Source organism: Erigeron canadensis, chromosome 2 (genome assembly GCF_010389155.1).
Source record: "Erigeron canadensis isolate Cc75 chromosome 2, C_canadensis_v1, whole genome shotgun sequence".
NCBI lineage: Eukaryota > Viridiplantae > Streptophyta > Magnoliopsida > Asterales > Asteraceae > Erigeron > Erigeron canadensis.
In genome coordinates, this window is record NC_057762.1 from 33,002,607 (window position 1) to 33,026,490 (window position 23,884).

Here is a 23,884-nt window from a genome sequence, read left to right on the forward strand (position 1 = left end):
AGCATAATGTAGTTGATTTTAAACAAGTTAAATAAAGGAAAAAGGATAATGTACCATCTCGGAGAGAGTGTTTGCCGGAAAATTTGGTCGGAATCGAAAGTCGCCTTCGAGTACAATCACTAGGACCAGCGGAAAGTACAATTTCCCGTTGTATATTCGACGAGAGTAAGTACGCGGGTGATGGGTCATAGAGCAATGCCTTAGTTCCGTCCTTAGATTTAAAAATTCGTCGAAAGTATATCGAATGTCTAATGAAATTTAAAGAACACCCATATAAGATTTATGATTTATCGATGTACGGTTTATGAGATAAAAGATTTTGAATGAATTAGGGGAATATTTGATTTATGGAGAAGAGAAAAAAAAATGATTGGTTGAGATTTGAGGAGAAATAAAGTAATATAGTTATATTAGGTAAATATATATAATATATTAGGTAAATATATATTATATAGGATATAGTTATACAAGGAATTTTTGATGTATAGATATACAGGTTTTTGAGTGGACCTTGTGTTTTTTAGTAATTGTTAATTTGTGAACCTTATATACTACGGCTAACATCAAATAATAATCATCGTATAAAATTATGAATAAGAATGATTCTCTTTTGGGTTATGCTAGTTCTCTTTTGACTCAGGGTAAAAGTTTTTTCTAAAAAAAAAAAATTTTTAAAAAGTTTTCACTTTAATAACAAAAGCTTGAAAATAACTTAAAATTCTTACAATTAAATTAAACGAGATATATCACCCGGACATTGCCCAAGGAAACATTATATTTATTACATGTAAATTTTTTTTTTTTTCAAACACATCATAAAGTTAGAAGTACTGACTTGACATTAACTTATTTTTCCCTGTAAAAAAATAAATTTATGAACACATAATACATAAGTCATTATCTGAAAATATTTATAAGAAAAAGAAAACATATACAGTTTATTTTATATCAATATTATATTTACTGGTTGTTAAAAAATTAAGTTATGAAAGTAAAAAATACATTACATAAGTACTAACAAAGTTTGAGTGATTTAAATATATGGGTTAATAAAAAGTAAGCATGGTTGATAAAAAGTAAGCGTTAATTTTAGATGTTAATTTAATGTTTAGAATTGAATCTTGTATTGAAAGATGACCAAATATGAAAACATGTAACAATTACATCTGGACCAAATGTGAAAACATGAAGGTATGATAATTTTTCATATGTATGGGTTGCGCGGCCCAAATTGTAATTGAGGCCAAAAGTCCGACACTGTAGTTAGCACACATATTGATAGCTTTCTTTTTAATGACAATGGTAACGATACCCAATCCCAATAAAAGCTGGAGTATGGGGGAGGTATGATGTAGACAGACCTTACTCCTACTTAAAGATAGAGAGACTGCTTCCAGATTCACTGGAGTGGAAGGACCTTCGGCTCAAAAATGAAAAATAGGGTTAGATCCACCGTTATAGAAGCCTTAACCGGATCTCGATGTCAAACTCTCAATCTCAAACTCGATCCCACTCTCTGAATCACAGATTCAGATCTTAGATCTTGAAATTTGTTACCGTTAGGGAGAGGGAGAGGATAGAGAGAGAGAAAAAAGAGAGAGAAAGGATTTTACATCCGATCATAAAAAGTCTTTATATTAACTTTTTGTAATAGTTATAAGTTTTATAAAAAACTTTATAAAATTGTCACCGGAGATGTTTTATAATAGTAAAGATCTACTGTATGTTTGGAATTAAGTTTGTAAAAGATGTCACAATTTTATTTTTAACTGTGTTTTATTAATATGTTGAAACTGATTTTATCTTTTTCCAAACATATTTTTATGACATCATACCACTACAATGATCACATGATGACATGATCATCTCAAAAAGCAATTTAAAACATCTTTTATTTTTTTTAAGGGTTTTTTATATTTGTGATTGATACTAATTATCTTTCAATCAGCTCTTAATTTAGTTATCTATAATAGTGGCTTATGATAATATGAAAACTAAAATTTTCTTGAAACTTAAAAAACTTGCTAAAATATGTTGTGCTCCGAACTTAAGACAATGTGTTTTTAATGTGTTTTCTAACAACACATTGTGTAAAGTTTTAAATTACAATGTGTTTGACCAGTTTTCGTGGTTTTTCGGCTATCAAAACCACATTGTGATTTGAAACTACACAACGTGTTTTTAGAAAACACATTGTGTTAGATTCAGATTACAATGTCTTTTGGAAAGTTTCTAGTTTTCATGAAAATTTTAGAGCGCGTTTAGTTGTGGAAAACGTTTTCAAAGTTTTCCAGTTTTAATTTTTTAGAAAATGAAAAGAGTTTCTCATCTCTAGAAAACAAATGAAAATTTTGAAAACACGTTCAAAACTAAAAAATAGAAAACAATTTGAGGTTTTGAAAAATTAGAAAATGGAAAATGAAAAGTGGAAAACAATAAAAATGTGTTTTCCAATTTTCCATAAAAAAGTGAAAAACACTGTTTTCTGTTTTCATGAAAAACTTTTATAGAAAAATAGAATTTGAACGCATTTCTTGAGTTCTTGAAATTGAAAAACAGGAGAGTTTTCTTAAACTAAATGCACCCTTAATTTTCAAATGAACATTTCTCCTACAATAGTAATACTCTTTATCAATGTTGTTCAATGTACCCATTTTTAATAGGAAAATGATATCGGTATCACATAATTTGATTAATTTATTACAACTATGCAGTGACTGTTTGTAAACTATGTTATAATACTTGTAGTCTATAGTAAATTAATCAAATTGTATGATACCATGGATAGAGATCCTCTAAAATTGATCATATCCAAATTTATAGGTTATGTTGGATCAATTTTAACTTTTGGATTAAAATGAATGATCAAGAATCATACATTAAATTTTAAATCATTTTTACTTTTTTAAGATGTGTGAAATGACTAATATATCTCTCTTACATATTTACATCATGTATTATTGAACTTTAAAAATACATACATGATTTTTTTTACATTAATCACCTTTACAACTACACTACTCATCGTGGTCGTTATCACACCGTCGAAACATTGTGTGAGTATCCCTCTAAGTTTTAATCGTATTAACATAGATATATTATTATTAAAGATTTATAGATATCTACTAATGAAAGTAATATATCCTTTTAATAATCATTTTAATAGTATGATCATGGTATTTAATATATAAGATTATAGAATGAAATTATCAATTATGAGAAAATTAATGCAATTGTTCCTGAAGTTAAAAAAATACAATAAGTGGTAGTTTAAAAAAATATTAAGAATATAATTATCATTCTCCATGTTAGACCCACACTTGGTGTATTTAAAATAAGTCAAGAAAGAGAGTCCTTAATTTGAAACTATAATATTGTAAATGGAAAAGGGAATATAAGGTTGTTCGGCACCTAAGTTTAGGTGTGGAACTCCTCACATACTAATATTTTATTATTTCTTGTTTAATGAATAAATGCATGGGCCCCATGATATTTATGGATTAAAAAAACAATATGTGAGTGTTCCACATCTAAGCTTAGATACCCGACAGTCTTATATTCTCATCCCCCGTTAGTAGATATATAAATTGGAATTATTACCAGTAAAATAACTCGATAACATAATACTAGTCTAGATAAGTACAAAGTGATTCACGGACCACCAAACCCAAAAGCCATTAATTACGAGTATTATTTGATAAAAACATATATGTCCGCCAACTTGTTCGATCGGCCGTTTCCAATTATTGCTTCATTGTTTTTTATAATGGAAAATCATCCGACCGACGTAACATATTCACACCTTGTTTATAAACAAACACAATTAAACATATCATATCATCCAACAAACAAAACAAAACTAAACAAACCAAAAAATGTTGACTAATGGTTTCATTATCAATCATCATGATCCTCTTGATCATCAAAGGTTGTGACGCTTCCTTTGAAGCATGCAACGTTAATGGTACTATGGCTAAGTGCCTGCAAGGTGGTTTAGTTGAAGAAGAGACAGAGTTACTGATGGATACCCTTGAACATAGACGGATTCTTGCAACAAATCCGCCTAAACATATCGTTTATGGAGGTCTACAAGATGGTAAAGCAATTTGTGCTAATAATAACTGCGCCGGACAAGGGGTGCAAAATCCCGGTAGGAGATGCTTTGTTAACAATTATCCATGCAAAGGTTGAACTTATAGAATTAATTTTAACCTTCTGTATTCATTCTTGTGCATGTGTACATTAATACTGTAATTGATTGTCTTTTAATTTTATTTGTACTGTAATTTGTGCAATATGCATCTTTTCTTCTCTGTTTCTCAATCTCCACCGTCTCTCTTCAATATCCTTAATTTATTGACAATGAGAACTGATCGAGTAAATAAAATAACAACTAACAATCTCAAGGTTAAATCACGATTTCTACACAAACAAGCTCAAAACAGTATACATAAGTTGTTGATTTCTTTGTTTTTAATATAATTCAACCAAGAATTGTTGCAGAACTTAAACAAGCAATGGGTGACTATCCTTGAAAAAGGGTCTTGATTGTGATCTACTATTATTGAAAAGTAGGTTTGAAATTCAAGTTTAGAGCGAAACTACCTCTACACCTCATATATAGGACGCGTTTTGAGTTATAACACAAAACCACTTTACCATTTTGAGTTTCACAGGATTAAGCACATGAACAAAAAAGAAAAAGAAGGTCGAGCTAAATCAACAGGCCTAGAGACCATAAATAAAAGGGAGTAGTGTTTTATCATACATAGAGTAATTAAGCCAATTACGCCCAACAAAGTAACTCTAACTTCAGACATCGAGAACAAGTTGGCACCTGGGCCAAAAGAGAACAGACCTACTTAATACAACGTATAACAGTGTTATCAGAACAACTAACCAGAAACATTTCAACAGATCGAACATTCCAGGAAGAGACGCTCTGTTTGGGTTTCTCTGTAACAAAGCACAAGTAGAAGACCATAGTATAAACGACGACACACCGACCACCAACGTGAAAGAAGGTACATATGAATTTGAACTTTTGACCTCTCATTGCTTGCAAGGACTAGAAGACCAGACCGTAGGATGATGATAAGTCATTCAAAGCACATTGTGGCAGAATTCACAAATTCATAGTGGGACACAATAAGGGGGGTATGATATGTGTGTTAGTATGATGACAACAGCAAAAAGAACATAAAACGTACACATACATTAACAATGATTCAGCAGCGGTATACGTTAACAATTAAGCATCACACATGCATCAACGAGATACCATCTTCCTGTTTCCCTACTTCACGGATACATTTTCTAGAGATAATGTGTCAAATCTCACCTTTGGAACATGTTTATTATCAACAGTACCTGTTGCTTTTTCTATGATGGTTTGTCATTTTGAGGTGGAAAAACATGAACGATTAAGCAGCAAACTCTCCCGTTGCCCTACGCCACGGGTATAAAAACTAGAGGTAGTGATCCAAAACGGATGGGAACATGTGTATTTTTATTCTCGTTGGGGTGACACGGATGATCTTTTAAAATAGACTTGAATAGGACTTCACGCATACAAGCTCCAGGTTCAACGTGTTCGATGTGGCAGTTGCCATTACGGTTGACAGCAGTAATAAGTTCATCAAGCTTGACTTTACCATATGGCCCCACTGGCTCTTCCTCTAGATAGAAGTTGACAACATCAATAGCTATATCTGAGTCTCTTAATTTCTTTCCGTAAACCTCCGCTGCCGAACTATACAAATCTGTAAGAATGGCAGCAAAGAAGAACATAAAATTATGGCTAAATTGACTTACAAATATGGTGTGCAGATTGAATAACCTTATAATCGATCTTCAAAGCTTCAAGGTTTCTTAAACATCAAAAACTGACTTCTCCCCATTATGGCAAAATTGAGTTACAAATATATATATATATTTCTTACTAATTAACGTTCGATGAAATGTTTAGGTGAACTATATTTGGTAGAACTCATTTGTTATGCGGCTGAATTTTATCCAAACACAATAAGAATGAAACAAAAAAAAGGGTAATAAAATCTAAGGGTTAAATCCATAAACAGATAACCTATTTACACGAATTTCCAGTAACCTATTTTGTTTTCGTCTATTTAAAGGATCCAATTTTCAAAAAAATCCTAATAAAGGGTATCTCGTTAGTTTTTGACAGACGGAACTCGTTAAGTGCCACATCATCAGTTTTGCTGACGTGACACTTGACTTTGACCGGTCAAAGTCAAGTCAAGTGCCACGTAAAAGTCAAAGTGCCACATCAGCAAACTGATGACGTGGCATCGATGACGTGGCATCGATGACGTGGCACTTAACGAGCTCCGTCTGTCAAAAACTAACGAGATACCCTTTATTAGGAACTTTTTGAAAATAGGATCCTTTAAATAGATGAAAACAAAATAGGTTACCTTTAATAGGAAATTCATGTAAATAGGTTACCTTTTTATGGATTTTTCCCTAAAAACAAAATTAAAAGGAAAAAAATACAACATATTTTATATCCCGTGTATCCACCGATCATAGAATAGTATGTATTTATTATAGAAAAGTGTGGTGTTGTGTGTTGTGTGCAACCATAAAGCGATGGAAATGGTGAGTCTAACTGTCTAAGACATTTAAGCAGAGAATTACATACCCTCCAGCAAAAAAAAGCATCCTCTGATGCATATTGGGAAATGAGGGATCAATACCAAACCGGGCAAACATTACTGCATCTTTAAAGCTCAACCGACCCGAATCAATATGAGCAACTGAAAACAAGATTTGATTTAAAATTAAATGAGCAGTTGTAAATTGAATTGTGTAGTCTAATATATATATGTATGACAATCTAACACTAGTTAATTAGAAAGGAGCTACATACATTTCATGGATTCCATGATTTTTTGAACATCCCTAGTAGGAGGAAAAAGCACAAGATGGGGCGTTGGCGAGCCCATTAAGTGTACGCTCACCTCACTATGTAAATGAGCCTGTAACAAAACATATATGTATACAAATATATTAATATTCTTATTAATAATGAACAACTGTTGTAATATATGTAAAATAAACAAACTCAGGGATGAAAATTACACCGAATTTAGCTTCGCAGTAGACTTTAATAGCTTCCAATTGCTTCGCATAGTTCTCTGAAGAGACCATCGAAATTGAGTTGTCCACACAGATCACTATAGCCTGATATATATATATATCGGAAAAGAAAATATAAGGCTGACACCTAAGCTTAGGTGTGAACCCTCATATACTAATATTTTATTATTTATTGTTTAATGAATAAATGTTTAAGCCCCATGATTTTTATGGTTTAAAAAATTAATATGTAAGTGTCCGATATCTAAGTTTAGGTATATGCGGATGGGAATATTAGGGTGTTTGTTACCTAAGCTTGGGTGTGGAACACTCACATATTATTTTTTTAATCCATAAAATTCATGGGGCCATGTGATTTAATTAAAATTCAACAAATATTATAAAATTAGTATTTAAAGGGTTTCCCACCTAAGCTTAGGTGTCGGACAGACTTATATTCACTTTTCCATATATATATATATATATATATATAGGGGTGAGTTATTTATAGTACAAGCATTTAAAAAAGTACAAAAAGTACATGTCTAAGTTAACTTACACATGCTTGTTCCTTCCATCTCCGACCACTACCACCACCACCATGATCATCTCCGACCACCACCATGATTCTCCGGCGACGGCGACCATCTCCGGCGAGACTTACACATGTGTAACTACAACTTACACATGTGTAAGTTAACTTTCCGGCGAGAATCAGGTTCGTTTTCGGGTGGATACGGTACGGGCTAGAGGCCCTCATCCTATCTAAGCTGACCGTCAAGGGACGCATATGGGAATCGTATGGATTTGATGGGCGGCGATCCAAGAGATGGTGACGGTTTGCTACGGTACGGGCGAAACCCTTGATGCCGGCGCCGTGGTTGGGGTGGTCGGAGATGATGGTGGCTGGTGGTGATTGTCTCGCGAAGGAAAAAACCTAGAAATTTTAGACCCTAAAATGCTAAACAAAAAGTTGTACTTACACATGTGTAAGTTAGTTACACATGTGTAACTCTCGCCGGAGATGGTCGCCGTCGCCGGAGGATCATGGTGGTGGTCGGAGATGATCATGGTGGTGGTGGTGGTGGTCGGAGATGGAAGGAAGAAAAAGGATGAAATACCTTGTACTTTTTGTACTTTTTTAAACCCTTGTACTAAAAATAACTTTAATTTATATATATATATATATATATAATAAAAATTTATTTACATTTTAAAATTGATAGCATGAAATTATATAGGAAGAAATGATAAACACCCAGATAGATAGATGAATAGGTTTACCTCGGGAACCGCCATGATTGATTCAAAGGAAGGAAGGTACGCCATGATTGTCAGAATATAAAGTTTTTAATTCTGTTAATTAAACGTATGATTAAGTTTCAATCTTTTGGTTCAAGTTTAATATGTGTTTGAAATTTTGATTGGTCGTTGTATTTATAGGCTGGTCGCTAGGGTATGTATGAATGAAGATGTATGTGATGGGCTCGTGATTAACTTGCTGGACTTGGACTCTTATTTGTGGGCCAAAAAGAAATGGGCTTGCTGATTGAAGAATTCGAGAGATTGCTGGTCAAAAAACAGAAATAGAAGGACTAAAACGGAAAAATATAAAACATAAATATAACTCTAGGTTTAACCATCCAAGAAAAGCCACAGCAGTCGGTAGCCATGACCAGCAAGCCGCGCACAGGTCCGCCGAAACACCCTAACAAGTTCGCTTGGATACCTAAAGCCAACGTTAAAATTAACGAAACTGAAGTCGGTGGCAGATTCAGACCCTTATCCGAGATAACCGGAGTGTGCCCCAAGTGCAGAGACCAGATCGAATGGAAACGCAAATACGGCAAATATAAACCCCTTTCTGAACCCGCTAAATGGTACTGTATTATCATTATTTTTAATATTTTAGAAAAAACTTGTATGTGTGTGTATATATATATATATGTATGTATATGTTTATAATAATGATGATGATTTTGTGACAGTCAGAAGTGTACAAAGCGTGCTGTTCGTCAAGCGTATCATAATCTTTGTACAGGTTTGGGTTTTTTCTGTGATGATTTAGTATGTTTTTTATATATAAAAAAAATAATTAATTTTTGGGTATGATTTTTGTGTGGAATGATTTTGATATAAAGAATGATTTGCAGCTTGTGCTAAGGAGCACCATGTTTGTGCTAAGTGTTCGTGTCGTGTGGAACGAATCGTTGGCAGGTTCGAGAAATTTTCTTGATATTTGGCAAGTTTTAAAATTGTAATTGTGATCATATGACACGTATTTTGAATCCGTGTGATTTTGCTTGCAGAGATATAAGTGAAGTAGAGGCTGAGAAAAAGATGCTAGAAGCGGTTTGTGATGACTCAAATCTTTGTTTACGATAGTTTTGGTTGTCTATAGTGTCGGATTTTGATATTGATATAGTATTTGGTTTTTCTATTTTAGGCTATTAGTAATGCCCGTGAAAGAGAAAAAAGATCCTTGCTCCGTGCCGTAAGTTTCTTTTGTTCATCTCTTAGCTTAGATTAATCATTGTTAATTAGTTCTGTTATATCCATGGGAAAGAAACGTTACGTTGATTGTGAATTTGAAGTTGCACAATGATAATGTGATTTTAAGGGTGTTTGAGATAGCGTATTGAGGGAAATTGTTTAATAATAGCATTTGCAGATCCCAAATTATTAATAATTGTTTGACAACCTTATTAATAATTGTTTGACAACCATTCAAAAATAAGTGAATATATACAAGAAAGTGCAATTTTGAATAATCATGTTGAGACCTGTTTTTTAGAACTTTGTTTTTCCTAATGCCCTGTTTTTTGTGATGCTGATACAGAAAATCTTGATTCCTTATATTGTTTGAAACTATATTTGTAATAGGTTTTGTGGCAAACTGGCAATCATGTAGTATTTTTCAGAAGTTATTGTGTTGATGCTACTATTGCCTAAACGTCTTTGATGCATATTTTCATTTCCCTATGACAGATGAACAAAGGAAAATCTCAAACAAAAGAACAGGATCCAACAGATAATCAAGACAAGGCTGGTGATCTGTTCAAAGTTGAGTCACTCGAAGCATATGCAGGGGCAAACAAAGACGATGACAATGAGGATGATAGTGAAGATGAGACCCAAGTAGTCAATTGAGAATAATGTTCTTCTATATGATCAAGTTAGCATTAGGAATGACCAGAAATTACATTCAGCAAAAGAGATATATCGTTACTTTATCGTCCTATTGGCTTGTGATTTTATGACTTCCTCCTTTTGTCTTTCCTGCTTTAAATATATATGCCTAATTCAATGGTAAATTCCCAATTTTGTGTGTTTTTCTGGGTTGCATCTCTTTTCTGAAGTACTGTAAATGCAATGATATTGTTTTTTAGACATTCAAAATTGGTTAAAACTTTATTTTCTGGTTAAGTTTTAAGGCTGAAACTATATAACCATCAAGTTATCGGCAACAACCAGGACTTAATATGAATAATGTTGATTGATAGAAGATGGAGCCACCTATATTTATGAACTTAATTATTCTATTTGCATAGGATATCGACGATATATTTTTGTACAATCTACGTACCATATACATGTTATGTTATGATTACAAAGTTTAAATTAATCCTAGATCATGTTGAATTAACTGTTGTGGTATGTTTTAATTAATTTTAGATAAAAACAATAACTAGGTTGGCATCAAAATTAACAGAATAATAACTAGGTTAATTGATTCTTCTTTGAAACAGAAAAATCTGTTGTTAGGTTTCTAACTTTTCAGGGTTCTAAGTATAAAAATGACAAGATCAAAACGCCTACTCTATAGCATAGCTCCAGACCTAAACGATATCAAGGTTCTTGTAAAGCAACGACGCACCACCACCAAGATTCAGGTAAAGTTCAAACCATCTTAAATACTAACCAGCCAATAAATTGAAAACACCACTAATTATTGGCCTCAAAGCTTTCACAAAGACGAAATAACAAAACGCGGAAAATACCATAATTTGACAGGAGAAAATGTGAAGCAGGAAAAAGCGTCTACTTATCATTTCTGTTCTAAGAATGGGATTACAGAATACAGCCTTGAATTAATCCAATTCTGTTAAAGCAAAAATTGGTTAGAAAAATAATATATGAATCATACATTTGCTTTTATGTGATCTAGTCCTACTCATCATGTAAACCAAGAGAGCCTTGTGTCAACTGACACTATATCTGTATTTGTATACATGCATCTTAGAAGAGTAAAAGAATGATAAAAGTATCTGATATCAATTAAACAAAGACCGTGGCTGGAAGCTGGTCGATCGTTGGTGGATTTTCCTACGAATCTTGAGCACTTATCCACTCTGCATATAAAATAAAACCATGAAAATAATTAGTGAATAGGAGAACAAACCAAGAAAACAAAGTAAATTAATTTCCCGTGACAATGGCAATGATCGACTTTGGCTATGGTTTGAGAAAAATAGTTGATACCATTCAAATAAAGGTTGCAGATAAATACTTTTATTTTGAAGAGATAAGAAAAGAAAGGGTTAGAAACTTTTAGTTTTTGTATTTTTGAGTTTTTGTTTTAAAAGAAAGGGAAGGGAAAGAAAGAGAAAAATATGATGTTTTGATCCCAAAACTTTCTTGCCACTTTTGGCAAGATTTGGAAGGAAAAGTGGTGAAATTATTATTATACCCCTCAAACTTATATAAAGGTTTTAATTACTACAAGGCTATAAATGTAAAATTGTATCTTTTTATCCTTTCTTTTTCTTCCCTTCTAACTCAAGAATACATTTAACTATCAACTTTCTTTTCTTTTCTTTCAACTCGAGAATGCCTCTTTTTTATGTAATTATCTATCCTTTCTTCCCCTAGTCAATCTTCTCCTTTCTTTTTTTTTAATAAAAACTCGAGAATACAGTGTAAGTTTTCGGAGATAAAATAATAATCAGAAAAAGGTTTAATTGACATTATATTCTATCACATAAGGCATTTAGAATTTTATGTCTTTGGCAAGTATAAGCATGTGGGCTTATATAAGCCGGTTTTGGGCTTATATTCCATCGCATAAGCCAATCGCACTTCCCATGATACTTTTTTTTGGTTGTATCTAAAGTTACCATTAATTAGTTAGGAAATTACCACTGCAAACCAATCGAAATTCTCATTTATTTTGTTATCACTTTTGACTTGATTTATTAAACCCCCGAAAACAATTATTATCACTTCAATTACTTTGTTTCAATTTATTATTATCACTTCAATTTCTATGTACTTATAAGTTATAAAAACAAAGTAAACACATATAAGTTATGTGACAATATGTAAACATACCCCTTTCGGTCATTTTACTAACATACTCTAACTTGTAGGGTATTAAGCTAATCCAAACACTAAGAAAACTTATAAGCAAATAAAAGCCATAAGCCCATAAACAAAAGCTAGGCCAAACACCCCTTTAAATACTTAAAATTAAAAATATACGACAATACCTGACTTTCAAGTTTTTATAAAATCGGGGTTTTTTATCGCTATTACCATGAAAACCATAAAAATCTGTTCTTACACGATAATACCGGCGTGGAAATATTAACCGGTATCACCGCAAATAACAACTTTTGTACTCTATTTATTAGTAGTGTTTGATAAGGATGATTAGTTTAAAAATAATTAATCTATAAATGACAAGTTGTTTTTGGGATTTTATGAAATTTATCATTCACGTATCATTTTTCAAGCATGGGCAGTCAACTAGAAAATTATTGATGATTATTACTATCATGGTACAAGTTTTTAGAGAATCATTAGGAGCTTTTGTCTAGCATCTATTTATATACAAAAAATCCATTTCATATACAAACTTATATAGAAAAAATCCATACCACTATTTATATACAAAAGATATGTATAGGAGCAACACTCTTGACTTGATCTTTCTTTCCTTTCTTTAACTTTAACAAAAACATGATCTAAAAAACAACAATTAACTATATATTCTAGATCTATTAACCCTTATTTTCCACAAGATTCAGGTAAAGTTCAAACCATCCTAATCCTAACCAACCAATAAATTGAAAACACCAGTAATTATTGGCCTCAAAGCTTTCACAAAAACAAAATAAAAAAAAGGCCAAAAATATCATAACTTGGCAGGAGAGAAGGAAAAAGCATCTACTTATCATTTCTGTTCTAAGAATGGGATTACAGAATACAGCCTTGAATTAATCCAATTCTATTAAAGCAAAAAATGGTTAGAAAAATAATGTATGAATCATACATTTGCTTTTATGTGATCTAGTCCTACTCATCATGTAAACCAAGAGGGCCTTGTGTCAACAGACACTATATCTGTATGTGTATACATGCATCTTAGAAGAGTAAAAGAATGATAAAAGTATCTGGTATCAATTGAACAAAGACCATGGCTAGAAGCTGGTCGATCGTTGGTGGACTTCACTATGAATCTTGAGCACATATCCGCTCTGCATATAAAATAAAACCATGAATAAATGCATAATTGGCGTATAGGAGCAAACGAACCAAGGAAACAAAGTAAATTCATAGTCATTTCCCATGACAATAGCAATGATCCACTTTGCCTATGGTTTGAGACTAATACTTGATACCATTCAAATAAAGGTTGCATTTGCATCTTTTCCCAAGAATTACAAAATAATTTTTAAAAAGCCACAAAATTATTTTAACAGTTACAGAATACAGCCATTAACCAGTTATATTTTAGAGTTTGTAACTTACAATACCTGCATCAAGACAAGTAAAAGTATGTCTAAAATGTAGCTTGAAGTCTTAAACCCTTATTTCAAAGTATACATAAAGGTGATTATTTTCTAGGTTTTGGTCGTCATAATGCTCATGTAGAGAAATACTTTAGTAAATGAAACAGAAAAAAGAAAAGTCCATACTCAAATATTCATATGCAAGTATCATGGATGTTCCCCATGCTGACATGCTAAAAAACCTCGGACCAATCCCTCTATAGAAACCTGTCCAGCCATCATCCGCAATCAATGTTTTAATAACTTGGCGTGCAGTGGGTCGCTTCTCGTGTCCCATTACCTTTAACAAAAACATACAATGAGTATCACAGTTCAAGCAAGCCCTGTCCAAATATAAAGATAGGAAGCACAAACTTATATGTTATTCATAGATTTATGGTAGTCAAGCCGTCAAGGCTTCAGATTCAGGGGAATTTTTACATTGCACTTTGAAAGTAATTATCCAGCGATTGAAATCTTAGCTTGCAGATGATCAGTTTCTACTGTTTAGGTGAAGGGAAACTGATTTTGTATCTGATTATTTACATCTATCTATGGTCCTTCTATAATCAGAATAGCAATAACACTAACAGCTGATGATCGCAACTTCAAACAGCATACACACCCTGAGACACTATCCCATCCATCCCCTTCTTCCATGTCACATGATCAAATTTCAAATGCAATGAACCATAACCATTTCTTTTTTTTCCGCTCGCCTGAAGAAAAGAAAGATCTTGTTGTTTCTTCAACAACAAATGAACCTAAATCTCTTATTCTGTTCTGGGGATTTTGCCCCCCGACTCCTTCCGTTTTTCTTTTTTCCCCTCAAACCATTTGTTATGACCGAATATATTAAAAAGCATGACTTTGATAGTGGAATGAGCATACCACAGGTGATTGTAAATATTGAATTAAAAAAGTTACACTTACAAATAATTAACAAACAAAAGCTTACAAGCCAAGAATAACAGATTATAAGAATCTACATGAAGTTAGCAGGCCATTAAGGTTAGTAAATAGCCCAGAATGCCCTAATAAATTTGAATGTACCTGTAGACGAGTCTTTATAGTGTCAAGGGGAGTTGTGATGCAGGACGCTGCAGCACCAGCAACAATTCCTCCAGCTCCTTGAACTAAAACTATTGTCCCTTGGGTGGGAAGAGATCCAGTGCTATCAGTTCCATGACCTAATAGACTATATAAAACAAATTAAACACTCACGTTCATATAACACAAAGATAAATCCTAAGCAAAGGAAAGCAAACAAAATTCCTCACCTCCATATAACACGTTGACTGGAACCATAACTGGCCCACCAAACAGCACTAGAAGGGGAATAGGTCATGACAGATAGACCGAATCCTCTATATAGGCCCCGAATGCCATCCTGCTTTAAGACTTTCCGAGCAACATCCAGGCCACCATTATAGCTAGCATGGCCTGAATATCCTTGAACCATCAATCTCTGACTAATCTGTTGAGTTTCCACATTCAAGAGGTTAGCCTACCAGCCTACACTTATAACTATTTCTTGATCTTATTAACAGAATAACAATAACGGATCCAAAATTTCTAATATGGCACTAAATAAAAAAATTTACTACCTTTACCGTGCAAAACACAAGTAAACCTAGATATGGCTAATTGCATCAAAAGGTAACCAGCTTTAATCCGGATTCTATTCTTGGTAACCAATATTTTTAATCCAAAATAAAATATACAAGTATATGTTTCAAAAATCTTGAATTTAGGTAATCAACCTTCAAAATTTTCAGGTAAAGTTAACAGCTAAACATCCATGTTTATGACCAACTTTCAGAACTTCCAGCTTTCAAAAATCCCAATTCACGGTATGCAACTCTTGACCATGTTAACTTTTTCTTCAATGGGCACTTTATTCAAAGGTTCAAGCCTAACATGAGTTGGTTATCCAAAACAGAAATCAACCGAAGTTAGTTACCTTTTTACGCAATTAACCCCACTCAACATATAGACAGCCTAGTCACAAAATATTACAAAAGAACATCCACCACACACGCCAAACACAGATCCACGTATAAATATGCACGATAAAAAGGAATTAGCTGAAGAAGGGATGAGAAAAGCATACCACATCAATCGGAACAAAGACACCTTGAGAAAAAAGAGATGCTGTCATCCCAGCAAGTCCATTAGCTATAGCAGCCTTTGTAGGATCTGAAAGTTTAAATGGTTCAACCATCTTGAAAGCAGCAACCTTTGTGGTCTCCAATGCGGTAAGAAATATAATTCTTGCGGGGACTGCTCCGGTGATGACTGTACCAAAACCTCTGTATAAACCGGGAACGCCTTCTGCTTTCAACAATCCCCGGATAACAGCATATGCACTCTTTTCGGTAGAGTCTTTTGTAGCAACCTGCATCCGAGTCTTTACAACAGATATTGGGTATAGTCCAACCGTAAGGCCAGTGAATATGCCAGCTCCTACGACATAAAACTTAGTTTTATCAAGCCTGCATAAGGATACGAGGTGAGTATTAAAGGTCACAACAACCCGAATAAAAAATATAAATAACACGAATGGTTTCAAATGTCTTAAACAAACTTCAACAAATAGAAAATATGTTGACCAAGGAGGCCAAAACCAAAAGCATCGAGCGTTCATAATGGTTTAAGGGCATGTAAGTAGCTTCCTAAAAACTAACCATAAAAATGGAAATGTCACAGTTGTCTGAACGAAAGATGGATATGATAATTAAACCTACTAAACATTTTCCCAATCAACTAAGATACTATATAATAGACATCCGTCTTTTAGATATCTAATAGAATAGTCGCAGAACTATGCATACAAATGCAAAAAGATAAAAAGCACGGGAGCTATAAGATATCTGACCTAAACTGAAAGCAATAATTGTTATAACACGTTTTACTATAAAACACAGTTTGCAAGCTAAAGCAGTCTGCAATTAACGTGACATTACGTAATCCAAAACATCTTGCATTATACCAAAAGCAATTAGTCCCGATGCCACATCAACTCTGTCACAATTCTTAACCTTCTCTACCAGTTCAAACGAAACTACTTTTGCATCTTCGAAAGTTGGGGCGGGGTGGGTCACCTAAATGTGCAGCATATCAACCTAACTTATGAACGATATTGTTATAAAATTATCGAGGTTCTATAAACACAACATCTAATCATGACTAAGACCCTAAACATTTCCATCTACAAAATATACTATAAATAAATAATGGATTTATTTCTTTCCTTGGAAATGAATATTCATATGCAATGTCAATACAATAACAATAAATAAAACCAATATATAGATACAGATATATATAATTATAGATATATATATACAAAAAGGAAAGAAATGAATAAAAGAAAGGAAGGAGATGAGGTTAATTACTTGTCCCAATTAATTTCTGTTTGAGAAAAGGATCCTGCTGCTGTATCTCTACGAATCGTCGTCTCCATTTTTATTTATATATTTATTATTATTATTAATCCCAATTCCAAGTGTGTATATATGTATATGTTTATGTTTATAATAATGAAAAAAATATATAAAACCCTAACAATACCCTGTGACGATATTATTATTATTATTGCATAAGAAAGAAATGGATCCCCCAAATAAATGAAGAAAAAGGGGGGAATGACAATGAATGGATGTTGAACGAAAAATCAACTGTTTTTTTTTTTGTTTTGTTTTTTTTTTTATTTTCCCTTTATTTAGGTTGATTGATTTAATTTTATTTAGGTTGGTTTTTGGGTCTCAAATGAAGAAAAAGTAGGAGTATTTCTTTTCTGGAAGAAAGGAAGGCTGCGCGTTAGTTAGTTAGTCAAGTCTTTCGCTCCTAACGACTTCTACATTCCATGATTAAGTTTTATAGTTTTATTTTTTTAACAAAAATAATAAAAAAAAATTTATTAATGCCGTTGAGTCCAGTCATCACTACGGTTAAAAAAAAAATAAACTCTAATAAGGGGGCTAAACGACACATACAGATATTAATCATGGGAAATATTAGGTTTTAGTTTGATTTGATTATCAAATTTGAAGGACTTGAATTTTATAGCTAAATTTTAAGCTTGGACTCGCAAAGCTAATCAATACTCTTTTAAAATTGGTTCGGTAATCAATGAAATAATGTCAATACTAAATAGAAAAAGTTGACTCGAAAAGACATTTTCAGCTTCACATTCGAATATCTACTTAAAAAGTTCAAGGTTGACTCAAATTAAACCTTCTCGGATTATATGAGTCAGACTTTCACAACTTATTTACACTGTTGTTCTTTAAAATAAATGTCTACATACAAAAAGTAAAAAGTTTTTTAAATTTATTATAAATTTATAATAACAACATATTTTAATATTCGATTACTTTTAATCTTTGACAATCTTTGTTAAGAAAAAAAAAAATTAGGTCCATATTTGAGATTTTTTTTATTATCTTTCATAAACACTTTCTATGAATTCCTTTAAATATATATTTATCTAAGGAGATTTGAAAAAAAAATGAAAGGTGTGTATCATTTGCTCGCAACAGAGGATGTAAATTACGTTGTCTTAGCTGGGTCCGCACTAAAGAGTCCCGTCACCCTCAATACCTAGTAGGAGGGGCAACCCCCAACTAAACCGCCCGAAAGCACGACATTTTAGTGGGATAAAACTCTGCCCATTCTGCTTCACTGAAAAACTTTATTTGTGAAAATTCTTGAAAATGTTTTTTTCATGTCTCAAACTTGAGACTTCTAGCATGTAAAGCTTGTGCTCAACTACTGAGCTAAAATGAGAAATACATGGAGTTTTGAACATGATACATCTTGTGATGTTTTCAAGACATTTGACAATTAGCCGCTTTAGTAATTGTTAGACTTATGATAAGAGATTTCATATTCGAGCTTTTGGCATAAATATATATCATGAGTAGTGTACGTTTGACAAGAAAGTTTGAAAAAGATTTTATATAAGAAAAAAGGTTAGTGTGAGTTTTCAAATAAATATATGCGTGAAAAAAAATATATGTATGAGAAAGAAAAATTTGTGATTTATCTATTTATAGTTTTTAAATCTTTTTACCTTCTTTTGTCCATGTCATTTCATGTTCCTCATTTTTTCTTTATATATCCTTTCATGACAAAATTAATCTCTCCAACTAATTTTAAAGTCATCTAATAAGAAATAAAAACACCATCATCCTCACATCTTCGGACTTCCAGATCACCGTCAAAAAATCTAGAAGTGTTCTATAAAAAGGCGTAATAAATGTATGTGGACGTATAAGGTTTATTATATGTGGAAACGTATTGCAATCATATTAAGTCGTTCGTATTACGTTTACTATTTTATAGGTTTTGCAAAGCATCGAACTTGCATCGAACAATTTGTTATGCTGTGCTTAAAGATTTACACACATGTCCCACAATTCAAATAATTGAGGTAAGATATCCAAATGACTTTAATAATAGGAAAATGGAGAAATGAATATGAAAAAATCATTTGCATGATAACTTTTTGGCCAAAGTACTTTTTTCATTCTTGTGGTTTTTCGAATAAGCATTTTTCATTCTCGCTGTTAACTTTTGGCTAAAATCGTCCCTATGGTTTGCATGCCGTTATAACTTTTCCGTTAACCCCCTCACATACAAGTCACGTGAAAGGCATTTTTGTCTTTTTATAGAGTTAAATGCAAAAATCGTCCCTGTGGTTTATTGTTTTCGCATTTTTCGTCATCGCCGTTAACAAATCCAGGAAAAATTTCAAACAAAACAAAACAAACAAAAATTACCGGTACCAATTTAATGCAAACAAAACAAAAACCGATATACCTACATTTGAGGATCTGCTCAATCACTTTCAAATGTAAATACGTACATACAATGTTTTAAATACCGGTAGTATTACCCGTAATACCGGTACGGAGGGTACCCTGGTACAACTATTTCTGATATTTTCGGTTTTACTATTTCGGTACTTCCGGTATTCACATTTTTTATTTTTTGAATTTTTTCAAACTTTATTTTTATAATACTTTAATGTTATATTTTTTTGTCATTTGTGAACTTTTTTATATTTTATTATAAAGTACCTATTTTTTTATATTTTTTTAGTGAATTGTAATTATATTTTGACTATTTTTGTTAAATTGTAGTAAGTTTTATAACATTTTTTTAAAAATTAAAATAAACTAAATTAGTTGTGCCGGCCGGTATTAAATTAGTTTCTCATATGTAGATGTATATATAGGTTTTTGATTTAAATTTGTTTTGGTTTTTGATTAAATTTTTGTTTGTTAAATATAAGGATGAAAAATGAAAAAACAACAAACTATAAGGATGATTTTTGCACTTAAACATAGGACAAATGGGTGAAAAGACTTAAATGCCCCTCACGTGCAAGGCGCGTGATGGGGTTAACGGATCCAAGGACGAAATGCAAACCACAAGGACGATTTTAGCCAAAGGTTAACGGCGATAATGTAAAGTGCTCATTGACGAAAAAAGTACTTTAGCCTAACTTCTTTTATATTATACAAAATAAACGTGTGATTTTTGCTTTTGTTTTGTTAAACATTAAAACATTACTATGCAAGTGATTTTTTCTTTTTATCTAACATACATACCTAACAACATCATATTAACTTTACCTTAATAATATAGAAGTTATGAGTTTAAATTTTCCATCTAAAAGTTTAGACCTTCATGTTAGATGGAAAGTGAAAACGATTGAATAAGCTAACCGTACATTAGTAATTCCAATTTGTTGTTAAAATAAGAAACAATAATTCATCAAACTCAAAAAACATACTATTGTGAATCATGCAAACCATTAGTAAATATGTAGTCGTTAAAAAAATGCTTTTATTTGAACATTCTTACATGGCAATAATTCTCTTGAGCCAATATCCGGCCTTAAACAAATTTATTGTGACATCATATTTGATTTCATTTGTTATTCATAAATTAAATTAGACTTAAAAATAGATATTTGATGAGGCCAGTTAGCAAGATTTTAAGGACTCTTTTCAACTACTTAGCAACCAAATGACATAAATTTATGGTAGAATGGTTCCTTTCGATTTAAAGTTGGTATAAACCAGTTAAGTCTAGTATTTGTATTTCTTTATTTACATTTCAAAAACTCCGCGGCTACTTCCGGTTAATATTTTTTTTTTTGTTGTCACATCTTGCTTCTCATTCATGTAATTGTATATTGATTGCTTCATTTTGTTTATTTTTGCGTAAGATATAAAGAACTTTTATATGACTTTTTGTTAAATTGTTCTTGACAATGATGATATGGTATGGTACATTGGTACTTAGTCAAATGCGTACCATTATCACATAGTGATCGGAAGCATTTCAAATGAAGAATTATAATGATCACTACCAAAAAAAAAAAAATACATTTATTCACATTTGGCTATAAAAAGTGTGAAAAAATTTATGAATTTAATTACATATAAAGATGTGTAGAAAAAAATTACATTTAAAAGTGTGAACAAATTTCAAAAATTATAATTTTTTCACACTTATAAATATGTAAACAACATGTTAACACTTAAAAGTGTGAACAATTGTCAAATATTTTTACACTTAAAAGTGTAAAAGTCAATTTGTAACACGTGATTTATTCACATTTCCATGTGTGGAGAAAATAAGTGTTACAAATTAACTTTCACACGCTTAAGTGTGAACAATTGATATATTTTTACACACTTGAAAGTGCGAATTTTTTTTCCACATGTATAAGTGTGGAAATTTTGTGACTTTATAAATTTATTCACACTTTTAAATGTAAATTATTTCTACACACTTTTAAATGTGACTAAATTAATAAAGTTTTTCATAATTTTTATAACCAAGAAAAAACAAGTGTGAGAAAATGAAATATATATTGTAGTGGATATATAAGATCATACAAAGACAAATTCATGGTTTGCTATTTTATGTGAGTACGTTATGATAAACTAATTGTTATTAAGCGACAAGTTTCTAAAGGAAAAAAAAATTGGAAAAAAGTGCCTCCCGAAAAGGCCACATTCACGCATGAGTGTGTGCTGGTTTTGCACTGTCTTCCAAAGTGACAAAGTGAGAAAAAATAAATCACTATCTTACACGTTAATACACGGAATTAAATGTCAAAAAGATGTACGCGTATACATGGTTCCAGATTTTTGATAAAACTAGAGCTTTATTGAAATAATAAGTAGTACTAATATTCGTATGATATATGGTAGCTATATAAATTATATTATAAAAAATTCGAATATGTCTTATACATGATTTGTGAGTATAAAATAAATAGTTGTTAAAGTAAACCGATGATCGAAGTTATATTATAATAAACAGTAATGATGAATTCATAAATATTAGACTCTAAATATTATATATGTTTAGTTAAAGTTTTGAATTTACCTTAAAATTTTAAAATCACATCAACATCAGAACTTGTAAGCATAGAGGATGATGATAAATACCTTTGTAATTTCGGATCATAAGCTCAATTTTTTGAAGTCTTCATGTTATTAACTTATTATAAGTAAAATAAATAATAGGAGTCGAAGATTTGATAAAGAAAAAGAGACAATTTTATTAATAAGAAAACGATCAATCAAATAAGATTATAATGTGTTTTGTATCTATAAGCTAAGAGTTAGAGTTTAATTTTAAGTATACCCAAGCCTTAAACCCGAGTATACCCAAGTTAAGCCCTTATAAAGAGACTTCCTATATTTTCCGAAGGCTTAAACACAAGATTTCTTATATTCGGATGACCTTTCAACCATTGAATAAATATATAACTAAGTATAATATGGTATAATAAGGAATAATATAGTCAATTTACTACAATGAAAAATGTAAATATTAATACCAGATGTCAAATGTTTTATAAAAATATTATACTATATCTCTAAACTCATAAAATAACTAAAATACCACATTATACATCAAGTACTTTTACATTAATGATCATATCGTTATCGTCGCCACCAAAGCGTCGTAGTTATCACCCTTAACAGCCATCATCAACACTCGCCATCGTCATTACACTGTCGCCGCTACCACCATTTCGTTGCATATCGCAAGTATACGTTTTTTTTTTAAAGTTGTGGATCATTTGCTCGCAACAGGGGATCTAGCTTACGTTGTCTTAACCGGGTCCGCGCTAGATAGCCCCCTCACCCTCAATACCTAGAAGGAGGAGATCCTCCCAACTAAACGACCGAAGACAAGACATTTAATTGGGATAAAACCTTGTCCCCTCTGCAGGAATCAAACATGTTTCATTGGAGGACTTTATTGTGATCCTTTAAGAAAAAAAATATATCGTAAATATTACATAAATAAAAAATATCACCGGTTATCTAAATTAATTAAAACGAAATTTTTTTTTAACATCAATTAAAACGTTACGAGTATGATTAACAAAATAACAAATCCCAAAATCAAATAATCTAACCTATATAACCCTAAGTTATCAAAGTTGGATTTTTAGGGTATAAATCTTTCAAACGTCCTTGATTAGCATTTAGCACCATCTCAAAAGTTACATTGGTACATAATTATAATATTTCGATGACCATATAAATGTAATAGATTTAGGGAAAAGTGAGTATGAGGCTGTTATGCACTCAACTTGGGTGAAAAACCTCTCACATACTAATATTTTAATATTTTAAATAAATACATGGCCTCCCATGATTTTTTCCTTTTAAAAAAAGATATGTAAGGGGTTTTTTACCCAACTTGGGTGCCTCATATTCCCTTCCCTAATAGATTAATTACATTATGTAAAACAAAATACTCATAATATTATTTTGTATAATCCGTTATCTCATACTTCAATTAGACCATAAAAATTTAATAAAGTAATGATTTGGATTCAAGATTAAAAAAAAAAAGAATGTTTGGAACAAGTCAGATGGCTCAAAACAAAACACATCTTGTACAGCATATATCCAGGATAGATTTATGTAATAATTTCATTATTATTATATATACTCAATATT

At 31.7% G+C, this 23,884-nt stretch overlaps 2 protein-coding genes across 2 annotated transcripts; one reads left to right on the top strand and one right to left on the bottom strand.

Annotated features, from left to right (window-relative positions):
* The first annotated feature begins 8,734 nt into the window (after window positions 1-8,734).
* Window positions 8,735-10,433, top strand: LOC122589132 (uncharacterized protein C9orf85 homolog). The gene is made up of 6 exons (XM_043761375.1): window positions 8,735-8,981; window positions 9,090-9,142; window positions 9,255-9,318; window positions 9,411-9,453; window positions 9,548-9,595; window positions 10,090-10,433. The coding sequence occupies exons 1-6, from the start codon at window positions 8,773-8,775 to the stop codon at window positions 10,249-10,251; spliced, it is 579 nt and encodes a 192-aa protein (XP_043617310.1). The 5' UTR covers window positions 8,735-8,772; the 3' UTR covers window positions 10,252-10,433.
* A 2,822-nt stretch (window positions 10,434-13,255) lies between these two features.
* Window positions 13,256-17,398, bottom strand: LOC122588883 (solute carrier family 25 member 44). The gene is made up of 6 exons (XM_043761102.1): window positions 17,273-17,398; window positions 15,988-16,369; window positions 15,155-15,351; window positions 14,928-15,072; window positions 14,022-14,175; window positions 13,256-13,580 (listed from the first exon to the last, which is right to left on the bottom strand). Exons 1-6 carry the CDS (start codon window positions 17,338-17,340, stop codon window positions 13,555-13,557), a joined length of 972 nt encoding a protein of 323 aa, XP_043617037.1. The 5' UTR covers window positions 17,341-17,398; the 3' UTR covers window positions 13,256-13,554.
* Between the last annotated feature and the right edge of the window lie 6,486 nt (window positions 17,399-23,884).

Coding starts and splice junctions, on each gene's coding strand:
- LOC122589132 (XM_043761375.1), top strand. CDS start 8,773: ATGACCAGCAAGCCGCGCACAGGTCCGCCGAAACACCCTAACAAGTTC. Junction 9,143..9,254: donor GTATCATAATCTTTGTACAG/GTTTGGGTTTTT, acceptor AATGATTTGCAG/CTTGTGCTAAGGAGCACCAT. Junction 9,454..9,547: donor AGAAAAAGATGCTAGAAGCG/GTTTGTGATGAC, acceptor TTTCTATTTTAG/GCTATTAGTAATGCCCGTGA.
- LOC122588883 (XM_043761102.1), bottom strand. CDS start 17,340: ATGGAGACGACGATTCGTAGAGATACAGCAGCAGGATCCTTTTCTCAA. Junction 15,073..15,154: donor AGTCAACGTGTTATATGGAG/GTGAGGAATTTT, acceptor TGTTTTATATAG/TCTATTAGGTCATGGAACTG. Junction 14,176..14,927: donor CTATAAAGACTCGTCTACAG/GTACATTCAAAT, acceptor TTTTTGTTAAAG/GTAATGGGACACGAGAAGCG.